Below are 27,187 nucleotides of genomic sequence, written 5' to 3' on the forward strand. Positions count from 1 at the left end.
AAATAAAGGGATGTACTTAACTGTGGCAAAGGGCCTCTGGTTTCCTGACAAGTTGTACCGTGGAGGTGGCTGCGTTTCAGCGCTGGAGGAAGCGATTCCTCTCTCGCTGTTTGTACAGTCTGATAGGAAAGCTTGTAAAACACCTGGGGATGACAGGCACTGCATGCCACACATGTGAGATTGTTGGAGTCACAGAGAGTCTCAGTTTGAGGGACAGCTGTTCTGCTGCCCATTCGTCCTCGCTACAGACTCATCCCCAAGACCTATCACCTCCACCGCACACGTGGCCCCCACTGACACGGTGGCAGTTCTGCATATGGCGCCAGCACCACGTATGCCGGTACCCCGATCTGAGAGGTCACTTTGACAGCCAGCAAACAGGAGGATTCTGGCTGGAGCGTTTAGGTTTGGCTCTGGACTGTCCCAGGTTTTTTATCTCAGGGCCTGTCTGGCTGTTCTGTTCTTATTTATAATCTTCTTCCTAAACTGTTTGGAAATGTTACTGTGTACAAAACCAAACCCACCAGGCAGTGCTTGTGTTAGGAGGCTAGTACTGTATTTACTGTTCTTTAGCTTTTATTAAGTTATTAAACAAGGGAGTACAAGAAACAACCGTGGCTGTGATTTATTGGCTAATGATTACATCGAAGCCTTTGACTAAGTACTGTATGTCACGGAAAGCCCTGGACAAGGCTGCGAGAAATGGGTTTCCATGTACATTTCATCATTTCACTCTTTGATCTCTGTCATGGCCAGAAAGTGACAGTTAGAACAAGACACGCAACAAAGCGGCTCAAAATTAAACACAGGCGCTTGTCGCTCTCTGGCTTGGCTTCCATGCATTGGCACAGCTGTTACGCCGATGCCCGTTGCTCTCGATTTCCTCTGGTGTAAATGAGAACGAGAGCTCGGATCTCTCTGGTTGCTATCCAAACCGAGGTCTTTCCGTGTGTTAGAAACACAGGCTGCTACTGTACCATCCTGAAACCAATAATAAACCCTGCTTCACAACCAGTATTCCTGTAACGCACCAAAAGGCAGTTAAAAAGATGCTGACTGCCATTTTTCACTCCCTGTTTCTCTGTATACACACAGGATTTAGTTTTATCTGCTTTCTCTCCAATATTTTTTATATAACAGTGAAATATTTATATTGTCCAATAAAAGGCAGTAAGCTTGCAATCTCTCTCAAATTCATTTGAGACCAAGAGAGCTTCATTGTATGAATTTCACACCCAGCAGTGACCCCTGATAATTGACTCCATACATCTTTAGCATCAGAAATTTACATAATATGTAGGAAATGATTGATAGCTTCTGTAACCCAGCCTGTCTAACATCCCATCTACCGTGCGCCCGTGTGCACCGCAATCCGTCTTGTACATGGCAATCTGTCTTGTTCTGCCCTGCTTCACAAACCTGGCAGGCCCTCTTCCTCTGTGTCCCCTTCCCGCTGCAGTCGCGCCAGCACAGCCAGCCATTTCCCTCTCTGTCTCCTGTGGACGGATCCGGACCCTGTGCCACATGCAGGAACAAGGAGAGGCTTTGAGGAGGGCGATTCAGGGCCACACGCTGCTCTCGGTGACATTGGAATTGGGAACGACCCCACTGACATTGGGGAGTGGCTCTGCATTTACACTGGGGTAAGTGAGCTGAGTTTGCGTCCTGGGTTCTCTTCCCAGCTTGTGCTGTGTGATCTCTGGCACTCTGGGCCTAATTCCTCCCGGCGCGGTGGCCCCTTCCCACTAGCTCTGGCAGATTCGTCTCCAGGGATGGTTGACGTAATGGCTGTATGCTGTCCCCGGCGCAGAACTGTGTTGGAGACATTCCCAGGGGAACGTCAGACACATGATTTTTGGTGGCCTGACTCATTACTGTTTAACGTTGGAGACCTGCCGTGCTCAGGAAAGTCCTGCACTGCCTAAGCCCAAAGAGCCAATTAAGAGTCAGAGAAGCATATCGGAGCAATCACTGCGAGAACACTGCCCTGCCCTGCTTCTCTTTGACTGGGTGAATGCTGAGTGAGTCAACTGCGCATCACATCCCCTACAGGGCAGGTAACTATTGAGAAGTTTTCACATCTGTGAAGGGCTGTTGTAAAGAGGACCATGGTGATCAGTTGCTCTCCATGTCCACTGAAGGCCGGACAAGAAGTGATGAGCTTAATCCACAACAAGGGAGATTTAGGTTAGATCTTAGGGGAAACGTTCTAACTATAAGGAGAGTTAAGCTCTGGAACAGGCTTGGAATCTCCGTCACTGGAGGCTTTAAGAACAGGTTGGGCAAACACCTGTCAGGGTTGGTCTCTATTTCCTTGGTCCTGCCTCAGCGCAAAGAGCTGAACTCGTTGGCCACTCAGTGTCCCTTCCAGCCCTACATTTGTATGGTTCTGTTATTTACCCCATTTCACAGACTGAGTAGCTGAGGCCCAGAGGTTAGTCTCCTGCCCAAGACCCCAGCGAATCACTGGCGGAGGTGGGGATACAAACAGGAGGCCCAACTCCTTGTTCCTAGCTCTAGCTGCTAGACCAGACACCCTCCTTAAAATGTTAGGTTAAAATGGCCTCCCATCTCGGGGTTCAAGGAGTGCAGCAGTCCGGCCTCTGGTGCTTCATATCGGTACTTACCTGGGGCGTTTTCAGCCCTATGTCAGGATGGAAATGCTGTGGCAGCAGGTTTCCTCATGAGATTTCTGGTACTTCCTGGTCCCGTTGTGGGAGGATATACCAGCCGATCGTTATCTCGTTGCTTCTCTCACCAACCTGGACAGGTGGTGTGGGGCTGCGCTGTATATTACGTGTGCTTGTGCGTGCGTGTGAAATGGGTGTATAAATAAAATATGGAATGAATAAAAAGTTCATGGGATTTTTTTCTAACCCCTCAAAGGGTTGAGTTCAGGTGGGGCTTGGAGCCAAGTTTCCATGTTGGATCAGTGCTTTTCGGAACTGAAGTCATGGGCATGTCTCTACGGCCCCTGCCCCTGTCAGAAGTCAGTGACAAAAGCTCCTGTTGAGGTGAAGAAGAGCAGGACGGAGCTTGTAGTTTCAGCTCTGCTTGCTGGGCTCCCTAGCAGGTGTCGCGGTCGTTGTGGGTGTCCGTTCTCGGTGACTAAAATCCCTTCCCAAGTTGTCCGCTTGTTGGCGTGTGGCTTGAGGACGTCGCCTGTCTGACCCCGTGGACGCTGTTGTGTTAGTGGAAAGTGGGATGTTTATTATTCAGAACGGGCTGCTCGGAGGCTCCCGCATGTCTGTGTCTGATGTGCCATTAATCAGAGGAGCCTATCGAAATGGAAGGGTTGGCACAAATGACAGGGTTTGTGTAAGCGCGTCTCCCATACGATCAGGTGGGGGCTGTGGGGGAGGTGACCGTGCTGCAGATTCAGGCTGGCAGAGGGGTTCTCCTTGTGATAGAATTGGCTGCTTACTGAGTGGTCTCTTGTCTGAATTCTGGCCTTATCCAGGGAAGCCCAGCCTTGGCCAGAATTTGATACAAGTACGGGGCCGAATGCTGATACAGTTAATGGCTGTTATCTCAACTCATGCCTCCTGGTTACACACCGAGACATTCAGTAACCGGTTGACCACGAGATAGGAAACTAGCCAGCCCCTTGCCCTGCAGCCGCCCCGCAGCCAGTGGCTTTCGCGTGAGTAGGTTATCGCTTTCTGCAGAATGAGTTTACTTTAAACAGTTTCGTCTCCTGAGCCCATCGCCCACGTGATGGCCGCAGGGGGGTGCGGCTGCCCAGGAGAGCCCTGGCGGGACTCGAGGAAGGCCTCAATTGATGTCATCCCCTGTCAGAGGGCAGGGCAGAGTGCTGGTGAACGGCTGAGCAGCCCCCAGAGTAAATTCAGCTGTGCTCACTGAGGTTATTTCTGCTCCGGACAGTGGGGGGTCTGAGCACCAGGGAGGCCTATTGCCAGGTACTGGAGGTGGTGAGTGAAGGTGTATTTCTCCAGCAGGGCTGTGGGTGGGGAGCTCTGCAGAACCTGATTGGGGGGCTAGAATAGTAAAACCTACACACCATGTTGCAGCTGAGGATCTCGGCATGATTCACGCTTTACAGATGGGGAAGCTGAGGCTCAGAAAAGTTACAGGATGTGTTCAAGGCCCCACAGCGAGTCAGTAGCAGAGCTAGGAACAGAAACCTGGTCTCCTGATTCCCAGGCAGGTTCCGTGTACTGCACCACATGGCCTCTATAGAGTCTTTCCTCCCCAGACCTGCTGGAACCTAACTTGGCAGTCCCTCTGAGGCCCTTATTCCACCTGTGATCTGGAGCAGCCGCCATGGTTCCTCTATGCTGCCAGTGCGCATGGGCTTGGCCTGCTGGCTGCACTTAGGGCTCCTGGCCACTCTCGGTGTGCAGGTTAATGAGGTCCTACTGCAGCATTTTCTTTTCCAAGCAGTGAACTGCAGTTTCAGTCCCACCTGCTGGGCAGAGCGGGCTGCATCTACAGTTCATCCCATTGGGACATTTCCTTTTTAAAGCCGCGCTGGGAGATGGAGGAACAATCTGAGACTAACGCGGATACGTTCTGACCCTCTGACACCAGCGCTTCAGCCTCCGATTTATCAAAAAGCAATTAATAGAATCTTTCCCCTCTTACATTTTACGGTTTGTGTCTCTTCCCTTAGACTGAAGGGTGGTAATTAGAATCTGTGTTAACAGATAAATTCTAATGAGGTTTTGATGGCTGGAATATATACTCTTACTGTATTCCTGAATCAGACAAAGGCCTCTACGTTTTGCCGAGTTTTATGGTACTGGTATAAATTTTTACTGGTCTCACCTGATAGGAGTCAGATAATTACTGTGTATTTCATGATTTGGGGGTGGGGGGAGAAATACTGGAAGAGAGGAAGTGAGATGTAGTGGTTAGAGCTTGGGACAGAATGATGGACAATCTGGGTTCTCTGCCTGGATCTGCCACTGAATTGCTCTGGGACAAGACACTTAGTTGTCGAAATGGGATAATGCTAGTTCCCCAGTTCTGTAAAGCGCTTTGGGATCTGGGTGGTAAGTGCACCGTGTTATTTCTACATAATCGTCACCATGTTTCATTATCTGGAGGCCGGCCTTTCCAGTTGGAAGCATTGAGCTGTGCATGCCGGCTATACAGGTATAAATGACTATCAATGTGATGGCTACTCCCACTAATTCCTTTAGCCCCCATATATATGACTTTCCTCCAGAAGTATTTCCAGCATGTACTTGCGTGTTTGTAATAAGTGTGAACGCGTATGTCAGTTACGGCGCTGGGTCTTGACAAAGTAAGATTTGATCGGTGCTCCCGGAGTCCCAGGCAGGGTATGCTATACCACAGCCTGACGTGCCAGCCAGGGGACCACCCCCCTTTGATGCAAATAGACAGCAGAGCACACCGGCAGACTAGGGCCTGAATTATGCAAATTAATTCCATGACTGCTAATTGGGCCACGCGCTCCCCTTGTGAAATTTGCAAACACTAAAGTCAAGAAGAGAAGGAAGGGTGCAATGAAAAATACATGCCTAACAAATGTGGCTATGCATAGTGCATTATCCCCTTCTCCCCCAGCCTAGATCTGTTGGCTTGGAGGGTGATTTTTTTTTAAAAATGCCATTTTAAATCCTGCATCTGATTGCGGTTTCACACACGCAGGTTAGTGTTCTTCAAAACCAGCTTGATCTGAATCCATAATTCTTTAATGAAACATTTCCCTGCACTTGAAGTGAACTGTGCATGATTTACTGCGGGATACCCAAAAGGTCAGTTTACTTAATATCGGCACCTTCATTTTTCCAAATTCTGCTGAAATTAAAAAGCCATATATATCTTAAAAGGCATATTTATGAACACTTAAGCGTAAGTAAGTCATAGTTGGACTTCTTCCCTCTCTGCTGATATATGGAATCTGGCAACGAAGCGGGCTTAGAATAAAATCTGGCAATCCAATATGCTGCACTTGACTATTTTGACACTACCACGGTGATGTTTTTTTTGCAGTTACTGTGGAGCTTATGTCCCTGTTCCTTTTGGGAGTGAAAGGGTGGGGGGAAGAGAATACGGATGAGCCGAGCTTCTTGATTATCTCGCTTTTCTTTTCTTTTCTTTTTCTTTTATTTTGCATTGAATACATAGTTTCTTCAATTATTCATGCAACCTCCTTGTCGATACTGCAGGTCTTGGCTTTGTAAGGGAGGAAAATGAAATGCTTGGGAGAATGATGTGTACAGTTTAAAAAAAATGCATCAAAAACATCTTTTCTTTCTTTCTTTCTTTTGTTTTTGTTTTGTTTTGTTCCAGAAGGAGCTTAATTCTGTTGCTTCCGAACTCGCTGCTCGGCAGGAAGAGAGTGAACATTCTCATAAACATTTAATTGAACTCAGCCGGGAATTTAAGAAAAATGTACCTGAGGTACAGTATATTTGCTGTTATAGAATTAACTCAGTAGGACGGCATATTTTCCTCTGTTCAAACTAGATTTTGAAAACCATAGACATAAGTGACTAACAAGAAAGGAAGCTAATTAGCCACAAAGACAAATTATAGTCTCTAACCTTTGGGTTTTCTTTATTGCTTATTCTTGCCGCCTCTGATGGCTCCATTGTATTTAAAGGGGCTGATCCTGGGAGACGCTGAACAGGTTCTGCTCCCCCTCGATCAGTGTTGAGGGGAGCTCAGTGCTTTGCAGCACCACTCCGAATCGGGCCCGAAAGTGTTGCCATTAACAGAACTTTGGGTTTATAAAAAGCAAGTGTTAAGCGTTCGGAGCGGAGCTCCTGGCACGCAGCTCTCAGCCCAGATGGGGTAGGCACGTTTTTATTTTTTTCTAAAATACATTTTATTTTAGTCAGTTTGACTGTTAGGATTTTTTTCCCCCTCCAGTTTCAAATGCTATTTTCTTTCCTGCCCGTATAAACAAAACCGTAAGGGGAGATTTTCAAAGGCCCACCAGGCAGGTAGGTACCCAGCACCCACTGAGAGTCACTGCAAGGGGGGCATGCCCCTTTGAGAATCTACTCCTTTGTTCATGAGATTCAGAGGGCCTGAGGCTAGCAGAACACCTTTCTCCATGAGTAGCCCTATTGCTTCCAGTGGGACCACAGCATGGGGTGTGATGTTCTCCTTCGTGGGAGTAAGGCTGGCAGAAAGGGGGGAGGGATAGCTCAGTGGTTTGACCATTGGACTGCTAAACCCAGGGTTGTGAGTTCAATCCTTGAGGGGGCCACTTAGGGATCTGGGGCAAAATCAGTATTTGGTCCTGCTAGTGAAGGCAGGGGGCTGGACTTGATGACCCTTCAGGATCGCTTCCAGTTCTATGAGATTAGGTATATTATTATATTAAAGGGGCTCAGAGAAATTAGAGAGAGGGGCAAGGGCCTTTATGGTCCTGTCTGATCCATTCTCAGTTTCCTCCTGTCAGTTTTCTGGTGTTCTGTCCAATAAGATTTAAGGCTGGGCCAAAGGGAGTTAGGCACTCCAGCCCCAGTGAATTTCAATGGCCTTTGGATGCCTAACTCCCTCCCTCAGACACGTTTGACAATCTCAGTCTAACTGCCCCAGGAATGGGCTTTCCTCCTGCTAATGGGGATGACACATAGTAAATTTTCCTGATATCGAGCCTAAAATCTCCTTCCATGAATCTCCTTCTTGTCTAGAAACCCTGCTCCCTCGTTGGTCTTCCCATTGTTCATATGTTTGTGATGTCTATTAAATGGATTTTGCACGCAAATAAATGATAACCAGCGTTTTCTCTCGCTACAGCTTAGCATTTAAAGATCTTAAACCATGTATAGAAATTTGACACAGGGAACACACTTCACCAACCTCTGAAATGCAGCCACACCTGGGGTGGTGACTGTTTGACAGCCCTCTCTAATAGTAAACGTACTCAACTGAAAACGAAAAAGGAAGTGAAGGGGATCAGGATGTAATGACTGTATGTACTTTGGCCCGTCACCATGGTTAACACTTCTAATCTGGTGGGAAAAGTGCAAGGGGATCGTTAACCAGCACAAGGGGACAGAACCTCCGTGTTCTATCTGGTGTGCAAGTCGGCAGCTCCAGCAGCCATTGATTCAATGCTGATTCCGATTTAAAGGGTCAGCTGGGCAAAAGTGAAGGGTGGCCAGTGTAGATGGGAGCAGCAGCTTTAAAGTTTCCTTCCTGTTAATTCCAGTGGGAGATTGGTGCTCTCTGCTCTGTTAAATCCTGTCAGTTTTCTTTTTCAGCAAAGGCCCTGGTGGGCCATAATGTGAGTCATGTACTTTGGGGGTTAATTTGTTTAAAAACGGTGAGTGAATTGGGTGCCAATGAAAGAGAGAAACCTTGGGCCTGATCCAAATCCCAGCGAAGTCAATTGAAAGCTTTCTGTCAAATTCAGTGAAAACTAGATCCGGCTCTAACGACTCTGCCCACGAGCCATGCCTGATGCAAGAATGCACTGTGCAAACTTCCACCGCTTAGAATTGCCGATGCGTCTCCATTCTGTGTGCGCACACTAGTTGATAGCTGGCCCAGAGAGAGTTAACCGTGTCTCCCTGAACAGAAAGCCTACCACAGGTGTATATCCTCGCTCTGGGGAATAATGCAGATTCTGCTTTCACGTCCATGTGAATGGGAGAAACTCCATTAAAGTCAATGGAGTGACTCTGGATTGACATGGGTGTGAGAGCAGGATGTGGGCCAATATCCGGGGACCCGGCTGGGCTCTGCAGCGGTGGATTGTCCTTTGGAAGAGACCGCTGGAGTGAGCTTTCAAGGCCCTCTCTGAGCTTGGATAGAAATGGGCACCTCAGAGGGGAGTCTGCCTTCATGGATTGAATCCTGGCTGTAAGATGCTCTTTGAATCAGCTTTATAAACCCCAAACTTCCCAGCTCTTCCCTTGCTTGGTCTTGGCTCCATGCCCCCGTTATCCAGTGCGGGCCTCCCCTCGGCACAGTCTGCCCTTCCTGCAGTGCTTCGCAACGAGCCTCAGTGGAGGTCACCAAATGCATTTCCATTTGGGGCGCGTGCCAGGATTTGAACCCAGGCCCGCAGAGGTGACAGACATATGCCCATTTCCGCCGAGCCCCCGGACCATCTCCCCACAGCGGCTGCACTTGAGAAATAGCCACCAATGCTTCTGCTGTTCAAAGGAAATGTATAAAGTTAGCGTAGAGCTGATGGAAGGTGCTGGATAAGGGTGTCCCCTCGCCTGCAAAACCCCAGGTAGCAGCATTTCCCATCATGCCTTCCACCTTAAGTGAAGGAACCAACTTGAGGGGCAAAAGGGGGCAGCCTAGGCTGTATCTGCCCTGCGGTCACAAGGAGTGATGGCGGCTCATGTCGACATACGTGAGCTAGTGTTACTCCAGCTAGCTTGGTACTGCAGCTGTGAAGCCGTGGCAGGACAGACATCAGTAATTACCCAGGGCTCCAAGCGACTTGTCCAGCCCGTCGTGAAGCCTGTAATGTCGTGTCTTCGCTGCTCCGGTACTGAGTTAGCTAGAGTAAAGTTACCTGGGGTTGTAGACGTCCCTTAGTCCCCATGTCCCAGTCAGACCTTGGCTCCCCATCTGACACCCTCAGTAAGGTACCTGCTGTGATGATCTGCGACCGGCTTTTCAGAGGCGCTGCTCCCACTGACTTCAGTGCTCAGCCCCTCTGAAATTCAGATCAGTCGGAACTGTCCCGAGACCCACTGGCTGCTGTTGGGTGGGCCGCTGCACGAGGTGACCGTGCTCACCTTGTTGTTAGAATGGTTGCTCGCCAAACGCTGTCATTAATCTGGCAGCCGTGTTTTGGTTTAAGCTGAGTTGTGTGCTTACAATCTGCTGTGCTCCCATGAATTGTATTCCTCACGACATAGAAAGGGTCAAACCACATACCCTGCTGGGTAACTGTGTGCGGGCAGGATCCTATCTGGCCATTACCGCAGCCTCAGGGCTGAAGTAGCCCGTACAGGCATTGCCCTCCCCTTCCATAGCTTGGCCGTGCCTAGGCGGAAACAGGGATCCAGAGACCTGAGACAGTGATGTGTCTTTGTGAACACATGTACGCAGAAGAGCAGCTGGTGTAGAGCAGTATCAACACCTGAAGAGGACTGACATAGTTCAGTGTCTTCCTGAATTACACATGCTCCTCTCAGATACTCATGGGTGTCTCCTATTGCCTTCTACTCCGGGATCACGAATGTGGCCCCTGCTGAGCTTGGCCCTAAGAACGTTCTTCTTGCAGGGCGGGGGACCCATTCACAGCAGCTCTGGGGCGCACCGCACTTCGAAAGACTTATTGGAAACGGATGCTGCAAAGGACTAATGTGTCTTGGTAGGCAGAGGACGGGAGGGAGGGGTTTGACTACCCCCTGTAAAGAGAAAGTGGGGGAGGGGAGAAAGATCAGTGCTGTTTGACTGGCCTCTTGCAAAGACTCAGTCAATGTAGACATGCTATGGATTAAGAACCTCTTCACCCTTTGTCAGATTTTAGATTATGGTAGGTTAAGAGTAGCCGTTGAGAAGATTAAGTCCAGCCAGGTCACCAGCTCTAAAGCTTCAGAGAAGAGACAGGTAGTTGCTCATGCCCGTAGTTCAGTGTGTGTGGATCTGTAGATATATACAAATACCACTGCAGAACTCATACGATATCTGCTTCTGGTGAACTCTCTGATCTCTCTTTCAGGAAATCAGAGAGATGGTGGCTCCTGTCTTAAAGAGCTTCCAAGCAGAGGTAAGAAGCCGTCACTCGCAAGAGGTACTCTGTCGTGATGGTGTTTGCGATTAGCCAGATTAGACTGAGATGGACCCTGGGGATAAGAAAAAGCAGATAGATACCAAGACCAAACTGCACAATCACTGCACAGCATGTTCCTCACTTCCAGCTCTCATACGCTTCCTCTGAGCTCACTAAGGCCAAATTCATCCCTTCATTGACCCCCTGACGGTACTGATTGCTCCTAGTTTGTACTGTGTCCCCCCACCTAGTCATCTCACAAGAGATCTTGGGTATTTTACATGTGCAAATGAACTTTCCCAGCCCAGGTACCAGTCTGATGTGGAGAGATTTAAATCCTTCTAAAGGGGAGGGCAGTGTGGGAGAAATATCGCACTTCAGAACAGTTGTTTTAAATGATTGCTCTTCTGGGGGCTGCTTTCTGTGTTCTTCTAATGTGCGTAGATTGAAACCCCTAGAGAGATGGAGGCACTCAGCGCTCACCACCAGCAACACATTAGAATCTGTCATCTGCTGAGCATTACATTACTTGAAATCTGTCTCTTTGGAACACCGGAACTGCATAAGAAAATATGAAAGTAAACAATAACTGGATTTACACAAATGCGGCTGATTTCCATATTTCTCATCACTTCATTTTATTACTCAGTTTACTGATATGCTCATTTATTTATAGGGCAATCCGGTATTGATTCATTCCAATGCACTATGCATAAATACACAAAAGAGAGCGATAACAATAGGAATACATTTTCAGTCTTTTAAATACTGCGTTTTTCCCAATAGCTTTCATTAGATCTGCTTGGAGAAGATGAGCTATGTGCTTTGGGAGACCCAGCCTGCCCCTAAAGAGGAGTGGCTTTGGATTTATGGCAGTGTAACTCAGATCAGAGTCTGGCCGCCCGACTCCACATTTTCTTTAGAATCCCCCTTACTGATTCGGTTTCTTCCAGGAAGGTTTTTGCAGGGGATTTTTGAGGAGTTGCCTCTGAATGATAAATAGGAAGATGCCTGTCCGGCGTTAGGGGTGTTGGGCCCAGTCCTTGTCCCACTGAAGTCAGTACGAGTTTTCCCACTGAATACAGTGGATGCAAGATTGGGCCTTTTATCAGCCGCTGTTGGAGAAACTCCAGACCATTAACTCTGCTTTTGGCAAGTAATTGAGGGAGGAGCTGATTTCCATCTCTTTGCGGGGCTGTATTCTGCCCTCACTCACCCCGTGCAAATCAGGATCAAAGTGGCTGTACAGGTGACATTTGCTAATTTTCCATCCCGTTTCAGTTCGGTTGACTCTGATCTTTGCAAACGTAGGAGCAAATCCTTCATGCGTCAAAACCCTTGCTGAGGTCACTGGGAGTTTTGACTGAGTAAAGGCTACAGCATTTGGCCCATCCTCAGCCCATATAAGGAATAAACATTTAAGGCGAAAGGTGTGTTAAGTGGAGATCAGCATCCTTCTTCACTGTAAATCAGGACAGCCCCATGGACCTCCACACAACTGTGCTGGTTTGTAACAGCTGGCGATCTGCCCCCTGTTTGCTTATTAGCTGGGGTGAAATCTTGAAATCCAGAGAACTCTGGCTTTACACAGCAAGAAATTCTCCCCTCCCATGCTCCAGGTTCTGACCACTGGATCTATGTAATCATGGCTCCAGTGGCCCGGATTCCATCCCCACAGATCCCGACTGCTTCTGCTTATTCAGAACCCCCCTCCAGTAGGCAGGAGGTGGCAGAGTCCCGCCTCTAGGCCATTCCAGTGATGCCCCCCTCCACCAAACCACTCAGCCAGAATGGCTGGTGCTGGGGGTGTCTTTACTATGGTTTAGATTTCACTAAACATGAATATTTACAAGGGAGAATACAGTGCTACATCATATGTCCTGGGGAATAGCCAAAAAGCCCCCATGATGAATGTTGTGTCTCCCCCTCCTATTTTTTCTTTTAAACGGAAAGAAAAAGCTCATTTTGAAGTAACAACCTGTGTTTTTGCAGTCACCATAAGCAGCTCGTATACATTTAGGCGCCTGTATCCTTTATATGCAGTTTCTTAGTGGGAAGGGGGAGTTGTGGGGTGGAGAAGGGACTAAATCGTACCCACTGAGAATAAAAACAGCTTTTGTTTTCCATCCTGATTAGATAAAGGCCGGTTTATTTCCCTGGCACGGAATAACAAAAAGCTGTCCATGACAGTAGCTTAATGGCAACAGCTTGAAATGGACAAAGTTTGAATCTCCTTGCACAGAGAGAAAAGAGCAAACCGAAAGCCCTGCTAATTACAAAAGTTGCTTTATGAAAGATAATTCAAAGCAATAATTTAGCAAACATAATCAAGTAGCGCAGATGGGGATTTTGATGAATAGTTTGCAACATGCAATTAGCAGCTCTTGCAGTTACATATCATTAACCCTCAGAGCACAAAAATTATTTTCTCATTATTAGATGAAAAGGTAAAATTAAGCTGACTAGACAGTAAAGGAACAAACTACAATTAATTACCTTCATTTATTACAGTCATTATTTTAAACTTATTTTTTTCTCCAATAGATAGATGAAAACATCTAAATGAAAAGTTTTGTTATGCTAAAGCAGAGGTGAAACTTTCCAATCCGTCTGTACACTGGAGCGTCCCTGTGCTGTGGAAAGGGCTGCTTCATCTGCTAGGCGCATCTGATTGAGCGGATATTTTATTTCAAATAAAAAGGCAATTTAGCAATAATTTAAAGCTGTATAATACATCAGGTTAAAAATGGAAAGTAAAGTTAAGGGCTAAGGATCAAAAGGGTGAAGGTTAAAGAAAACATGTCACATCCTTTTTCTCAGTCCCCTGTTTGTATGTTGTTTGCTGAGAGAGCTCACCAGAGCCAGTCCTCCGGTCTTGCTCTGTATCTGTAAAGTGGCTGTTGCATTTTAGGGCCAATATAAATAGGTTTTGCTGAAGTGAGTCCCCTTTGGTCGATGTGAAATGGATACTTCTAAAAGGCTATGGAAATGGAGCAGCTATGGCTGGAATGTCAAATACACAAGATCGGATTCTCCTTTGTGAATCCCAGACAACCCCATTGAAGTCAGTGGATTAACTGGGAGCTGAATTCAGCTCTCATACCCTTGGGGAAAGAAAGTACCTATCACATGGATGCCACCAAGCCAGTGAAATGATGCTAGGAATGACTGACCACTTGCTTCCTGATGAGGAGGTGGAAAGAAGCAGTGTATCCAGCACGCCTTACTCGGGGAAAACTCCCCTTGACTGTGGTGAGGAAGGACAGCAGAGTAGGGTCTGAATGTTCGGCAGCAAGGTAAAACCGGCGCTTTTCTCATGTGCAAAGTCTGACCACTAGAGAAAAGTGCAAAAGGCAGGTAAAGGAAGGACGTTTGCAACAGAGCCACTTTTGAGTCTTGGTGAGGTTTTTGTGGCAAACTCCCAGCGCCATGAATCTGTGCCCGGCAGAGCCGACTAATGCGGAAATGAGAACGGCTGGGGAAAAAACTTCGTTTTTTCCTGCAAAGAACCAAGTGTAAAGTGTGGAATGTGCCCTGGGGTATCAAATGGGCCTGTTTAATGCCAACATGTTTTATGTGCATATTTGGGTGCTGTTTCTGAGTAGGAACTGGGGAACGTATGCACATGCTGTTTAATTTCATTAAGGGAGGGAAGGGCGCAGACTTTGAATTAAATTGATGGAAACATGGCAAGTAATTAACCGATGTCAGAGACATAAATCCTGTATGGAATGACAAACCACACAAAAGGGAGAGACAGAGCCTGTATTTGTGCTCTATGGCTCTAATGCCCGTGTCTGCACATGTACTAGTCAATGGTAGGTTTGCCTGAGTAAGGACAGCAGGATGAGTCCGGGTGAAGGGGGTATGAATTGAATGCTAAGGGGCGGGTTACAGTTGCTCTGCACAGGTGCACTAGAGGGGGAGATGATAGAGGTGTGTCTAAGCAGGCATGACCATGGCCCACCTACCAGCTCACTAGCCAGGCAGTGCTGGGGGGAGTGCCAGCTTTACCTTTTCATCCCAGGAGCCCATGCCCAGCACGCTGAGCCATCGGGCCTTACAAAGGCATAATCTGCCTCCACAGTGCTCTGGCACCGAGGATGCTCCCCTCTGCCTCCGGGGTGGAACCAGATGGGGGAAATTAAATGTGTGTTGGTGTTTTAGAAACTAGTTTAATAATCTCCCACTGGACCCAATCCCGACTGGTAACACTTCCTGTGGCTTCAGGGGGGACTTGGCCTGCAGCATTCCGTGCACTCTCCTGACCTCGCCCAGTGGCTCCATTTGCTTTTTGGTGCTGTCTGAGATGAACACACAAGCCAGGGGCCTGTTGGTGAGCACCCACCACTCCCAGTGGCTTGAGTGGGAGCTGAAGATGCTCAGCACCAATTGGGATCAATGCCGAGACGTCTCCTATTTCTTTGGCAGCCCACGTTCTGTTCTGAAAGGCTTATCCCCAACCCCAAATAATGCACCCCCTTCCCCCCACCCCCCCGAACGAGCCCAGTTGTGCATTACCCCTGCATGCCGGCTTTCCCCTTTAGAGTTGTTGTAATGGCTCTCCAAACGGCTTTGAGCCCGATTCACGGTTGTCAGTATTAGCAATGGATATAATGAAAGGCCAGTTAAAATTTTAGGTGTAAGACCTTAGCTCAGAATTTCCTTGGCTTTGTCTTTTTATCTCCTGACCCGTAATGTTGTCTTTAAAGCACAGCAATTTTTCTCTAGTGGTGCTAGTGAGATTCAAGTCACTTACTGAAAAGTAATTTGCTTGTATATAAAGGACCTTTTACAGCCCAAAGCTTTTCTGGTAGTGTGCTGGCTTTTTGAAGTTAGAAAATCCAGAAGCTCCTTCTCGCTCACCTTATCTCAGAAAAGATGTGGCAGAGGTGGAAGGCGACCCAGGGGATGGTTCATTAAATGATTAAAGGCCTGGAGAGGCTTCTGTATATGGAGAAACAAACAAAAGATAGAGACCGTCTAGTTCAGAGAGGAGTTAGAGAAAAGGGCTGTGATAGAGAGATACAGACTCACAAATGATCATGAGAAGGTATGTCTGGCACTCCTATATACTAGGATAAGGGGCCATTCTAGGAACCACATTTAAAACTGACAAAAGAAAATACTATTTTACATACTACAGAATTGACCTGTGGAACACTCTGCCACAAGACAGCACTGAGGCCAAGAGCTTAGTGGGATCCCAAAAAAAAAAAAAGCTATACATTTCCCTGGGTAATGAGAATGTCTAGCATTTTTTTTATCCTGTGCAGTGTGGAAGGGATTTAAACTCTCCCACATGAGGGTACAAGCCAACCTTTGGGGATTAGAGACAAAGGTTCTCTATCGGCTTCTTCTTCCAATAATTGTCCATGAGGGACAATTCCTCCTGGAGGAGCTGGTTCTGGCTTCTGCCAGAGACAAGATCCTGAGCTGGTTGGATCCCCTGTGGCAGTGCCTGTGCCCTGGTCTGGAATTATTCTAGTTCATGAATCTAACAGGGAGAGGCTCCCTGTGGATTCCATCCAGCGCACAGAGAGTTAGCGGGAGTTCATTCCTTGGGGGCCATCTGCATTTGGGGGCTGTAATTTCCCTCTGTTTATCCATCCATGGCAGGGACGAGGCCCCATTCCTGGCCACCAAGCAGTGATGGCTTGGGAGCCCCATGTGTTTTCTCCATGGGGAGGTGATTGAGTGTGGTTTTGAGATGTGGGGTGTGAGGTTTTCCCCTGGGTGCTGGTGCCCTGAGAGCAGGAAAGGGCATCATTGGTGGGCCTGTGAAGCAGTGACTGGCCGGGCACACTCTCCTTTGGGAGTGACGCAGGCGAGCTGGATGGCAGCGTGTCTAGGGGGAGAAGGCTAACCCCTGGGTTATGTACCCAGCCTTCTGCCACCCATACAGGCAACAGAGTCAAGGTCCCCAGCTTGACTTCTACATACCGGGGCAGGGCTCACCATGTCCTGTCCATTGGAGCCTGGTGCTGCTGAAGGCGTTAGGACTGGAAGCTTGGACTAAGATGAGGCCTGTAGGGTAGCCACCAATTCCTACCGTCACGGCTTCACCTGGCTCAGGGCTTAGACATCCCCCACGTGGATCCTCCCCAGGATTTTCAGGGTTCGAAATCTGCGGCATGGGCCCATCTCCAACCATTTCTTCCCCTGCGCTGGTGGAACAGTTCTCTTCTCCCATCAGCTCTCAAAAGCATCTTTAGCTGCAGCATCATCCATACACCCTTCTCTTCCCCTGCCCTCCACCCATTTCTTCTGTTCCACCAGTCAGAGCCTGCTTCCCCCATCCTCACCCCGGCCCTTACAGGCTTTTAGAAAGTTGGAAAAGAATAAAGCTTCTGCAGTGACCCTGTCTCGCTGACCATCTAAAATCAATCTGCTCCTCACAGCCTCTTTCATTTCATTCCGAAGCCTTTCATTGCAGATTAGGCGTCAGTACAAGATGGTTTAAGGGTTGCCAACGGTCAGTAAATGCACTAAAAAAATAAAATTTAATCAAAACCCGACTGTCAGTTAAAAACAAAACAAAAAGGTTTACACTGGTGAAAAGGGCAAAATAATCTTGAAATATTTCCTCCCCTTACTCTGCTATAAAAAGAGCCTTTAATTTACTATAAGAACAGTCCTATCGGGGTTAGGGTACCACTCTGGGATTTGGGAAAGCCAGGTTTAATTCCCAGTTCTGCCACAGCCTTCCTGCATGACCTTGTCCAAGTCACTTAGCCTCTCTGCGGCAGAATACGTCACGTGATGCTGTGAGGATAAATACAGTAAAGATTGTGAGGTGCTCAGATACCTCGGTGCTGGGGGCCAGATAAGAGCCTTAGGTAGATAAAAGGTATAATCCAAAATTGCCTCCAAATAATCATTCTCTAGACTTTATAGCCCGAGCTCTGAAATCTGTTAAGTCCCTGCTCTGCAGGGATGTGCCTGTGTGGATCTAACGGCAGGATCAGGGCCCGTGTGTGCATTTTATTGTGTGCTGCAGGCTGCATTTCCTGACCTTTGAAAATGTGTCAGCATAATTTCTGAGTGTCAGGACAAAGCATGGATGTTCTCAGTAAATGTATTACTTGCCAGTTGGCATTCCTGGCTGAACAGTGCTCCAGCGAGGCTTACAGCATTAAAGCTGTTGAATAATGTTTGCAGGTTATAATTTTTCATATTAATTTTTTTCTTACAATATTTATATAGTGCCGTGACTTTGGCCATTTTGTAGACACTGAACAAGAAGTTCCTTGCCCTAGAGAGTTTACAATCTGTGGGTCTGATTCTGCAGAAATGTAAGCCCACATGAGTAACTTTACTCACAGGAGTAACCTCATTAAAGTCAATGGGATTACTCACAGGAGTAATGTTACCCCCCCTCCCCCAATATTTTATAGATTTAGGCCCAAAATGGACAACCCAGATTGTCCGGCTGTTGCAATAAGCCCAGAGTCTCACAGCTGGCTCTGGTGAGCTTCTCTATAATTCCCCCTTAACTCTGGCCGCTGTGCCGCGTAGGGGCACAGTCCTGCAAGGTGCTGCGCTTTCTGGTTCCAACCTGACAAAGTCCTTAAGCACCTGCTTATCTTTGAGCATGAGGGTCCTCCCAGCGAGGTCCGTGGAGCTATGCGGAGTTACACCAGCTGAGGATCTGGCCCGATAAGTTTTCCCAAGGCATTGGATGAAAAATCGGCTCTCCCAGCACCCTAGTGAGCTGATTTCTGAATGGCTCCCAGTGGCACCATCAATGATCCCTCCCCATTTCCTCTCTGAACGACTTGTTCAGTGAGGCAGTAGCAGCTTTCCCAGCTAATAGCAAAACAGGGGAGTACAAGTCACCAGAAACATTCTCTTCAGCAGTGAACTGCGAGTCAGACGTGGCCAATGGGGCCTTGGTATCAACGTCTTAGCGCTCTTCCCTCCTGACTTTCTGGTAGTGCCCACCGAGACACCCGCTGATGGCAGTGGGGAACTGTTGCACTCTAGTTTTCTTTGCGGCCGAGAACAGGTGGAACCCCAACCAGTGGTCACTGGGTGCTGTAAAAACTCAGCACCATCCCGTTGAGCCAGGGCTAGAACAGTTTCAAAGCGCATTCCCGGGGCCTGCTGCGCTTGTGCAGGACTCGGGTCTTGCTTAAAAATCAGCAGCGGGTGTGTGTGACCCTTGGAAAGGTGTCCCATTAGCATGGCGTGGGGTACCCATCACAGGGCTCTTCATCTATCAGATCACACCAACCATGGATCTGTGGCGGTATTTTTCCATCTGATACAAATGAGTGTTTTAAAGAAAAGACATAATCTGCCTAGGCGTTTAGAGTCACGCGCTCAGCTGAAATTCTGAGGCCTGCGCCTCTGTGTGTGCTCTCCCACAGAATCCAGTGGGAGTGAGCCGCGCACACAAAGAACTCGTAGGATGCGGGACCGAGGGGGGTTCCCTATTCGTTATCTGATATTTGGAATTGATCTTCAGCTCACAAGCCCTGCCTGTCTGAAGCTTGCAATGTAGAGCTCAAGGGTGGACCAGTGGTTAGGGTGCTAGTCTAGAACTTGGGAGACACAGGTTAAATTCCTGGCTCTAACAGAGTCTCCCCATGTATCCTTGGGTATCTCTGTGCCTCAAGTACAATGGGGATCACAGGCACTGGCCTTCCTCACGGGGGTGCTGCAAGGATAAATACGTCAGATTGTGAGGGTCATTAGAACGGCCAGACTGGGTCAGACCAAAGGTCCATCTAGCCCAGTATCCTGTCTTCCGACAGTGGCCCATGCCAGGTGCCCCAGAGGGAATGAACAGAACAGGTAATCATCAAGAGCTCCATCCAGTGTCACCCATTCCCAGCTTCTGGCAAACAGAGGCTTGGGACACCATCCCTGCTCATCCTGACTAATAGCCATTGATGGACCTATCCTCCATGAATTTATCTAGTTCTTTTTTGAACTCTGTTATTGTCTTGGCCTTCACAACATCCTCTGGCAAAGAATTCCACAGATACTTCAGTAATTGGGGGCCATAATTGCCTTAAATACTTAGACAGCTGTCCAAGACCCTGATTATGTGATGGCTTGGGATCTCCCCTGGGACCTTTGCATAATTGGGGTTTACCTGTATTTTGGGGGTATCCCCTGAGCTGTTGGGCCTGACCATTGACTGCCCCAAATATCTCAGAGAGAGCGTTCGGTTTTTCTGCTCTCTCATACAGTGCCTCTCCTTAAGATTACTCATGTGCCAACTTCTTGGTTTTGGCACTCTAATAAGTAAGATACACCTGATGAGATTGATGGTGTTTGAAAATAACCAGGATTCCCATCAAGTAACCAAAGCCAGCAAGGCATTAGTGTGATGGGAGGGGGAATCCTCAGAAAAAATTCTAATGAGATTAACATCCTTTGACTTTAATATCAGGAACTTGGCCAAAGCATCATTGAGCTTGTCAGGAAGTATTACAACAAAATTAAGAACCAGCAGCAATTTTCTTTCATTCAGTATCATATGCTTTATAAAGTAAATTATTAATGCTTTTTTTCCCTCCGTTAAAGCAGTTATTTGCAGCGTCTTGGTATATTTCTCATTAGAAATAACATCATCTAAAGAACTATATTGATTAATTTTTTTTCATCTTAGATTCACGAACGTGAACAACATATTTATAGGACATCCCCTTTAACTAGAATTCTCCTGCTTTATTTTTATATTATTGATCTTTTTGACGTGAATTGCTTTTTGGCCTCGTGAAAATGTTGTAAGCTTTCTGACTTCAGAGAAATGGACTCCAGCGTGAGCAGCGCTGGAAAGAATGAGAACTCCCATGTCCCAGGGTAATATCCAACATATTTAATGACAGTTCAATGCAGCAGCTCCTTAGTGTGTCTTTGGAGTCTCAGCATTTACAAGCGTTTTAATGGACTGGGTTACAAAGCCTGAGCGGCATGTGGAAAATATTTAGAAATATTTAACCCCCCTTCCCAGCTGCTGGCTCGCAGGCTGCAGCACGCTAGGGGAAAAGCCAGGGACTCTCAGACAATGGGCATGTTCCAGATGTAGCTTTCATCCCAACATTTCGTTTCATTTCGCTCCACTGGGGCTAGCTGGGCCTGAGTTCCTGTGGGATTGTTTGATGCCTGTGTGATGCCTGGGGAAATGTGTGGCCATTAGTCGCTAACAGGGAAGATACGGCCAGTTGGCAGCTCTTGACCAAAATTGTCTCTGATCCCTGTCCAAGACCTGCCTGTGGGCCTGATCCAAAGGCCATTGAAGGCGATGGGAAGACTGCCACTGACTTCAAAGGGCTTTGGGTCAGATACAGTGCTCTGGCGACGTGGTTAGAGGTGGGGCACATGGAGTTTGGTACGCTGCCTACTAAGGCCCCCTGGCCTTTGCTCAGCACTGCGGGTTGGCCATGGGAAAGCATCTCCCCCTACTCCCTCCTCCTGGAAACCTGCCGCAGCTCTCCATCCCGGCGCTGCTGCTCCGGAGCACCCTGGGCTTGACGGGAACTCCCAGTTCTGACCAGACACTCTCCCTCCTTCCTCTCCCTTTCCACAGCCAGCGGGTAACTCTCCTGCTTCCTTCTCCTCCCCTCTGCCCCTCTTTAGACACAATCCTGTCTGTCCTCCACCAGCGTGGCTCCTCCTCTCTAGCGCCTCCTGGTTGGGGATCGTCCACAGCCCTAGGCGGCCACGCGTTCCTCTCCCTCCTGGACAATCCATCCCCCTTTCTCGGCTCTCACGAGCCACTTTTAAGGACTGTCCCCCCAGGGAAGCAGCCAGGCTTTGCTAAGTGCTTTCTCCCTTGCAGCCCAGCTCAGCTCCCTTTCCAGCCCTGCCTTTCGCAGCCTCTCCAGGCAGCTGAGGCTGTAGCATTCCCTGGGAGATCCCTCGCTGCTTTGCTGTTTGCTGCACACTCACCCAGTCCCCTTCCCCGGTCTGTTTTCCAGCAATATTTCCTTGGCTAGGAAACCTGCTGTTGCTTTCAGCACCTCCTGTCTGCAGCTCTCCGCCCCGGGGCCGTGCAATGCTGCAGCGTCCCTGGCTGGGCAGGGGCCTTCCCCGCTCGCAGGGTGCACCTGCCCTCCTCCTTCCAGAATAGCTGGTGTCTTTTGGGGTCTCTGTTGAGTGGATCTCCTGTTCCGAGTCCCAGCTGATCCTGTCTCCCCTTGCTCCCCTGTATTTGTCTTTATTTTCTTCCTCTCCATTAGAGACTAGGATGATTACGCTCAGCTCCCCACAGCCCAGCCATTATAACCCCCCCGTTCCTGTCTCCCTCAGTCACTCTTGTCCCCGATGGCTTTGACCGAGCCCCAGCCAAGAGTGCTGCCTTCCTTTGCACAGCACCTATTGCTATGCTGGCTGCTCCTCCGTTGAATCCCTCAGCTATTGACATTACCATGGAACAGGGGATCAAATGGGCCCCAGCGCTGAATCAGCCTGGATCTGGGGGGGTGGCAGGACAAGCCCTCCGCTGAGGAAGTTATGCAAAGCTGAGCTGAAACCTGCCCCACTTAGCAACGTGTCCGTCTCAGCCAGATCTGTCGAGTTACCTGTGTGGCTCTCGTCCCCATCGGATCTGAGCAGCTCTGGATTGTAACTCCACAGCCCCCGCGAGGGATGGAAACGCGATCCCCACTCTACCCACGGGGACCTGAGGCACAGGGGGGATTAAGTGGCTGGTTCGATGTCACACAGGACGTCTGCGGGTGAGCCAGCAATTGACCCCAAGCCACCTGTGTCCCAGACCTGGGCTCTACCCCAGTTTTACAGCTTGGAGGGGTTTTGCCCAGGTGCTGTATTGGATCGGTGCAGCAAGATAGGCGGCTACGTTGTGCTCCTGTGAACTCTTGTGTGTATGTATTTACTTCCCTTTGCGTCCGGTATTCTTATTTAATGCCACCTTAACCACTTGAGGCCAGTATAGCATAGTATTACCCAGTGGCGGGCATGCTTTTCTCTCCCCAAGGCATCTGGCTGGGGAGTATTGCCTAGTTGCTTTAATATTGAACAGCTCCGAGCCACCTGAGTTTCAGTGGGGGTGCCGTGTCATCAGAAGACACAGGAGTTAGGAGACCTGGGTTCTATCCCTGCTCCTCACCTCGTTGCGTGACCTTGGACAAGTCATTTGAGTGCTCTGTGCCTCAGTTTCCCTGTCTGTGTAATGGAGGATGATGACACTGCTCCAGCTTTATAGAACACTCTGAGATCCTTGGATGAAAGATGCTAGCCAAGGCCAAATTATTATTTGCTCACCTGGCTGGCAAAAGCCACCCATTTTTGCATCTGGGGCTGTTGCTCTGTCATTCGGATAGATTTCCCCTGGAGGTTGTTTTATTTCAGCCAGCCATGGGCCTCTGCAGGGTTTTTTTCCTGCTGATTTCATTACCAGTTTCATTGTGGCTGAAAACCAATTACCATCCAACAGTCAGCCCTGTTACAATCCTTTCTCCAGCCTCTGATCACGCTGCCCTGCTGCCAGTAATTCCTCCGCAGTGGTCACTCCACTCTGGTTTTTGCTGCTTGTACTTTGTAAGGGCTGCCTGTCCCTGAAAGGAAGCAGCATTAGAAATTGGAGGGGCACCTCTCCCATCTCCATTTCCTTCAAGAAATGTAGCAGCACTTTTGGGGGGGCATTTTTATGGTGCATAAAGAACTCCCGAGAAGATTTGGCTTTCTTTTTTCTAAGGGGATAATTTTATTTATGCATTTGCTTGTTTTCTAGGTTAGAAATTCAGGCCTTTGTTCACAGGGTCTGCAAGGAAGAACACAGGACACTCAGAAAGCTTTGTAGGGTTAGGACATCCCATATTTCAAATGGAAATCTGATTAATTGAAGTGATTATTGTGTATTTGAATTAGATGGGAGTTTAACAAAAACAAGCGTTTTAAACGGAGCAATAAAGAGGTGGAAGAAAAGATCCATGTGCTAACTAAAAAAGCAAAAAGGTTTGAAGCAATCGCATGGAGTCGCCAACCAGAACCAGGGAACATTAGGAGCTGCAATTTGGGGTGCTTTTGCAGTACATAACAACAACTTTATTGAACCAACAGTCTTATGAACAATGTTACATACTCTTGTGCGCCAGTAGATGGCGCTGTTCAGATTGACTATCATCTACATACACAACAAGCTGTTTTTGCATAGAACTCTCATAACAAGGGACACCGGATTTGACCTTCCTCATAAATATAAGGGGGAAAAGAAGACAAGTTCTCTTTTCTTCCCCGCCCACCTCTAGTCTTTCTTTCTTTATTCTTCTACAGGCCTTCTTTATACATCACAAAAAAAGAAGAGGGGGCAAAAAAAGAGTGCAAAACTATGATTTTTCTCTCCTTCACAATTTGCATTTAACATTTGGAGACCTCCATTGCCGTGTTCCTAGTCTTAAAAAACACACACACCTTTGTTTTACTCTGAGGATTTAGATTGAAATAACTGAATTCTCATCCTAGATTTGATCACATGTTCAAAATAATAAAACCACCCCGATGCAATTCAGATTCTGCTCCCTTTGAGATGAGACGCTGAGGTGATCATATCATTGGTGGTTAACAAAGTTTTGATACTGGGAAGGATCAACAGAGATAGGAGAGTTTAACCATTTAGCCAGTCAATTATAATAATATTTCTGCTTCCAAATGTTTAAAAAGTTGGCTTCATACAGTATAATCATGGCACAGAGGCCAGTCTGACAATAGTAATTAATTAGGCTATTATGCATTCTACAGTGATAATTGCTTTGCTGGAAAGTCACCAGCCATGAAAAAGACCCGGCACATAAATGTAATTCATCAATCCGAGTTGTTCCAGCACAGTTGCGTTTTCTCACCTGGAGTCAGTGTACACTGTGGAAGGAAACAAAAAAGAAATTAATGTTACATCGATATATAATAGCTGAGTGCTTGCCATACCTCGGCTCATTGGAGGATTTTGCAGGGGCGAGGGAAAACAGCAGTTAAATGAAGGTTTAGGATCTCAAATGGCCATCTCTGTGATCTCGTGGCTGGCAGCAGGCATTTCAGCTCCTCTCCCATTACTGCTTGCAATCAGGAGGGCGGGAAAACCAGCTACGCTGACAGGTTGCCCATGAAACACCACACAAAGTTGCTGGGAGTTTGCATCTGAGTGAAATGTATCCAACTGGCAGCGATGTTCTGATAGGATTATACCCATGTGGACAGTGCCTCCTTGCAGGCATTGAGACTCAGGTGGGGGAAAGAGATCTCTGAAGAATACAGCATTGCAAGTTTCTGGGTGGATTTGGACCTTTGTTTTGGAGCATTTGCTGTTTGGGTGGATTTCACCTCTGGGCAGAGGGCCCAGCACCAGGTCTAGGTGCCACCTCACAATAAGTCATAAGTGGTACCTAAGCCTGGTGCTGGTCCCTCTGCCCAGGGGCAAATTCCATCCAGTGAACAGAGAGCACATTTGTAAATAATTCCACATCTGATCTGGGATGTGCTTGCGTGTGAGTTTCCTTGTTGCTTCCTCCTTTTTTCCTTGTCTTAAAGTGGGGTGTCGAATTAAAAACGATCTCCTTTTGAAAAGCACATTCCCTGCCTTGGGTGATTAACGCAAAGTTAATCTAAGTAGCTTTCCCCTTTTTGTGCAGTTGGTTCACTCTTTGCCCTTCATTCCACTGGAGCTATGAAAAGCCACTGGTCAGTTTCACTTTTTGTTTCTAGTCAGTTTCTCCTCCCTCTCCTGCTCCAAGCATCCTGAAGCAGTGTCTGGGCGGTAGATACCTGCACTGCAAATGTTGGTATAAATCTAAGCCCAAACCCTTCTATTTTCACTCACCTTTCTTGTTTTTAAATGCATGTGAATATTTGTATTGCTTTCACAATTTTTAAAACCTTTCTTTCTTGCTTTAGGACAAACCCTACATCTTGGATCTAAATTATTACTTGACTAGGTATCAAAACCCAAAATATTTTAAACAGGCTGGGGAAGGAAATCGAACCCAGCCACTCACATAGTATAAAATGTCTCTATACTGTGATATATTTTTCACACAACAAAGTGATTTGAAATTAGATCCGATGGGCCAATTTCCACCCTGCTGTAAGAAGGGCATACCTGATTAACTAAATGGAGTGGCACAGGTGTATATCAGGGCTGAATTAGACTATATTTCTCTCCCCATCCACACAAACATTCTTGTTGTCTTTTCACCTGGAGAAGGACAGCCGGCCACATTGTGCCGTTGGGTTTTATGCAGAACTCCCCGCTGGTTTCAAAGGGGAATCTTATTTAAAAGCCAGCTGTATTCTATAGGTCAGTACCACTCGTGTGGGTGGAAGAGTTCCTTGTGGAAACTCAGACTTCGGTGCCGTTCAGCCCATGCTATTGACCCATGTAGGAAAGGAGTCTTGGACAGGATAGTACCCTTTATGTAAAGCTCAGCCCGAGGGGCAGCCTTGAAAAAGGAAGAGCGCTCTGATTAGTCAGGGTTGGTTGATTAGTCACAAACTGCTCTGTTTCAGTTACAGTATGACATTTAACTTTTTTTTTAGAACTCAGGTAAAATACCAACCTCCAGCCCGTCACGTCATTTCCCAGCAAATGTAATATTTAATCCCCAGGACTGGCCTGGCAGAGCTGTGTCAGGCAATTAAACAGCCTCTGTGGGTCCTCGCTCACTTGACGACTTGTGTCTTGCCCACACGTGCTCCTTACGCTCTTGCTAAGGGTGGGCGGTAGGGTTCTCAAATGGAATCGGGGCTGTGCAGATAAAATCAGAGAGGGAATTTCTTCCCTGTCGGGTACATTGCCGTGAGTGGGGTTTTCATAAGCGCTCAGCATTGGCCTAGCTTTGCGCCCAGTGGGAATTTACCACTGACTCCATTGGGAGCAGAGTAAGGCCAATGATGAGAGTGTTTGAAAATCAAATCCTAATAAATAGAGGGCCTGATCTTGCTCCCATTGAAATTAATGGCAAAACTTCTATTGACTTAACTGGGAGCAGGAGCAAACCCCAGATGACCAAACTTCCACCCCACCCCAGAGCAGTGGGGCTAAATGTTCATAATTAACCAGGAAGTTACCGTGTTTCATATTTTGTGGCGTTGAGAAACTAGAAGAATTGTCCCCACTCAGCCACGGGCCTGATCCAATGTGCAGTGAAGTTTGATGGGTGCTGGAGATAGGTTTCGCTTTCTAGTTGTGATGTATAAGCCCTGTCGTCTTTTGCTGGGGTTTCTGGTACCACCGGGAAATATTCAACTCTAAAACTTTCACTGAGATTTTTTTCCAATCATGAAAACAATTCAGTTCTGGTTTTGTAAAAGCTGATTTGTTTAAAAAAAAAAAAAAAAAAAAAAACTAGGCCAAAAAACTCAACACCATCCCTTGGAAGGTTTTTTCAGTGTATTTATTTCATTTGCTGATCCTCAAAACTAACAGTTCCTAGCAATGTATTTTCTAGAGTAGTTTAAGGTGGCCCATCTGCAGGAGGGAAAAATACACTCGGAGTGTCTCCAGAATGATTTTATTCTCTCCTTAAAAAC

The 27,187-nt window shown here is 47.5% G+C and overlaps 1 protein-coding gene across 1 annotated transcript in view; it reads left to right on the forward strand.

Annotated features, from left to right (window-relative positions):
* CUX2 (cut like homeobox 2) overlaps positions 1 to 27,187 on the forward strand; it is a 219,916-nt gene that overhangs the window by 127,824 nt on the left and 64,905 nt on the right. The window contains exons 2-3 of the mRNA XM_065417817.1: positions 6,283 to 6,393; positions 10,640 to 10,687. Coding sequence (XP_065273889.1) covers positions 6,283 to 6,393; positions 10,640 to 10,687 — 159 coding nt within the window. The remainder of the gene's footprint in view (positions 1 to 6,282; positions 6,394 to 10,639; positions 10,688 to 27,187) is intronic.

This window comes from Emys orbicularis, chromosome 16 (genome assembly GCF_028017835.1).
Source record: "Emys orbicularis isolate rEmyOrb1 chromosome 16, rEmyOrb1.hap1, whole genome shotgun sequence".
NCBI classification, from domain to species: domain Eukaryota; kingdom Metazoa; phylum Chordata; order Testudines; family Emydidae; genus Emys; species Emys orbicularis.